This window comes from Limulus polyphemus, unplaced genomic scaffold (assembly GCF_000517525.1).
Source record: "Limulus polyphemus unplaced genomic scaffold, Limulus_polyphemus-2.1.2 Scaffold4757, whole genome shotgun sequence".
NCBI classification, from domain to species: domain Eukaryota; kingdom Metazoa; phylum Arthropoda; class Merostomata; order Xiphosura; family Limulidae; genus Limulus; species Limulus polyphemus.
In genome coordinates, this window is record NW_013670367.1 from 35,986 (window position 1) to 38,517 (window position 2,532).

The window sequence follows — 2,532 nt, forward strand, 5'->3', positions numbered from 1 at the left end:
TTGAATAGTTGACTATGCTTCTTCAGGAGAACACCCTTTGTTCTCCTGAAGAAGCATAGTCAACTATTCAAAAGTGCTCGAGTTTTGGGTCTTATTTTAAGTCTATTACACTTTATATGTGATCCTTTGTGCTAACTCTTTTATCAAAAAAGATCCTCAATATTCAGTTCATGATGTCAAACCTTCCTCTAGTCAATTTTAATACAAAAATCTAAGTTGAAAAACATGGCCTACAACAATATAATGAAGGGTAAATAATACTAAAAATATTCACAGTTTTAATATGACGTTCATATAGAAAATTAAATTAAAATTAATAAATTGCTTATGGCACTTAATCTATGGACTTTCAAGAAAATTGAATTCACTGCAAGTTTGAGAGGTACAAAAGTATATAAAAAACATTACTATTAAACTACTAACATTCAGGATTCCCGTTGATTCTTATATTTCCTGTGATCCCCCATATTTTGGCCTAGATTCTTATAAATTTGAAAATTGCCTGAAATTCCAATATTTTTACCCTTTTTTTTCCTATATTTGGAAGATTTTTCTTATCAAATTACAAGATTTGTGCCATGAAGAATGCTTCTATGAATGGCAAAATTGTATGCATCTCAAATATGACAGAAGATAGTATATCAATAGTTCAAGATCAGGTCCGTTATATAGCAAACACTGCATACAAGTGATCAAAACAGGTGTACAGGTAGCATGCAGAACAGAATGCATGTTGACTTGATAGTGGGTAACATCAATATTATATATATATAAACAATATGCATTATTGCATAACTTGGTTGTTTATATCTATAAAAATCATGATAGTCTATGTATATCATGAAATGCTGATTCATTAAAATGTATAGATCAGTCGAAGTTTTGAAATAAAACTACTATTTAGTCTACTTTTGCTTTTAGCAAATATTGCATAACAATATTTTGTAACAGCAAAAGTAGAATGTTAGATTAGCTGGTTTGGCTTCAACTGACTATGATCCATTCATGACATTTTCTGACCTTAGTACGCTGTGTTTGTGGATTTGGCTGTCTTTATGTTTTTACTTTTGTGAAGCAGGTATGTAAATTAAATATTTTATCAAGATTTATACTGGCTCACACTAAGACACAAAACTAGATGAATATTTTATTCATAAAACCATGTATGACACCTGTTCAGATACAAAGACAGATGTAGATGATGTGGGTTTTGTTTTTTAGCCCCGACTGACTTTTGTAAATGAAACAACCCAATCCTTAACTGGTTATTTGCACATCCATACGATTTCATACAATTTCTAAAGAGATTCCATCATTCATGTTGGATATACAAGACTGTTCAATTGAAGAGTTATTATTTAGTTTATTTTGTGATTTAATACTTATATAGTTTTCATAACAAGAGTATTAAAAGTTAATTATTTCAAAAGCGATAGTTGTGACAAGTTTGTTTCATAACTCTGTAGGAGTCTTACGTGGCGGGCAGAGCACAGATAGCCCATTGTGTAGCTTTGTGCATAATTACAAATAAACAAACAAGCATGCAGTAGTCATTACAATATTCGCAAATTAGAACTTATTTCTACAGCCACTACATATATTTAACAAACTAGTTTTCTACAGTGATGAGAAAATTTATTCAACTCATGAACTGTTTCAGGAACATATTTATCAAATCAAATATAATGATGATTTGGCTGTAGAAGTTTCTTTTTTTTTTATGGAACATATTCCATATGATGGAATATTCAGTATGGGATATGTGAATATTAATCTCACTTTTCATTTTCAGATAGTTTATTGAACTCCATTTGCTTCATAGGTAATAGTAAATTAGTAGACCAAAATGACAGGTGGGACAACAACTTTCAAAATCCAGTGGATGGAAGCATTAAATGCTAACAAAAGTAAAACCGGAGATTGGTGCAAGCCTGGCAAGGACCAGTATACAGCACTGTAGTCTCTGTTGCTTCCAGTTTAGTGTGGATAATGTCGGAAAGGCCTCCTTACTTCAGCGTGAAAATACTAAAGGCCATAAAAGCAAAATTAATAGTAAGCAGATAAAACTTATGTTTACTGTTAAACAACATACATCTACTGTCGACCTGGGAGAATGTTTCTAATGTACAACAGCAACTAAAGCAACAGTCACTCTAGAAACTGCAAGTAAACCTGAACAAACAAGAACAATCAAGCAACTGTTATTATCATACAACAAAAACGATGTAGTTAGAGCTATAATGGTATGGGCTGCTAAAGTTGCCAAGGTGAACTTTGCTTTCAGATCATGTGATGCACTAAGTTCAACATTTCAGCCCATCTTCCCATATAATTCTGTAACTAAAGATTATAATCTAAGAGGTGTTGCAAAATAAATGTGTCTCTCGCATTTAGGCAGAGTTTCCAACATTTCTTCTGTGCATTGTTGAATGAAAGCTCTGATATTTTCAGTGGGATTTAAATCTAGATAGTCCCCAATCCACATTCCACCACTTTTTCACGAACCACTCTTTCAATTCAACAATTCTGAAA

The 2,532-nt window shown here is 32.0% G+C and overlaps 1 protein-coding gene across 1 annotated transcript in view; it reads left to right on the forward strand.

Moving 5' to 3' along the window:
• Positions 1–2,532, forward strand: part of LOC106471646 (endoplasmic reticulum aminopeptidase 1-like) — a gene marked incomplete at its 3' end in the record, with an annotated part of 77,048 nt that overhangs the window by 32,686 nt on the left and 41,830 nt on the right. Inside the window, exon 7 of the mRNA XM_022400263.1 lies at positions 1,661–1,751. Coding sequence (XP_022255971.1) covers positions 1,661–1,751 — 91 coding nt within the window. The remainder of the gene's footprint in view (positions 1–1,660; positions 1,752–2,532) is intronic.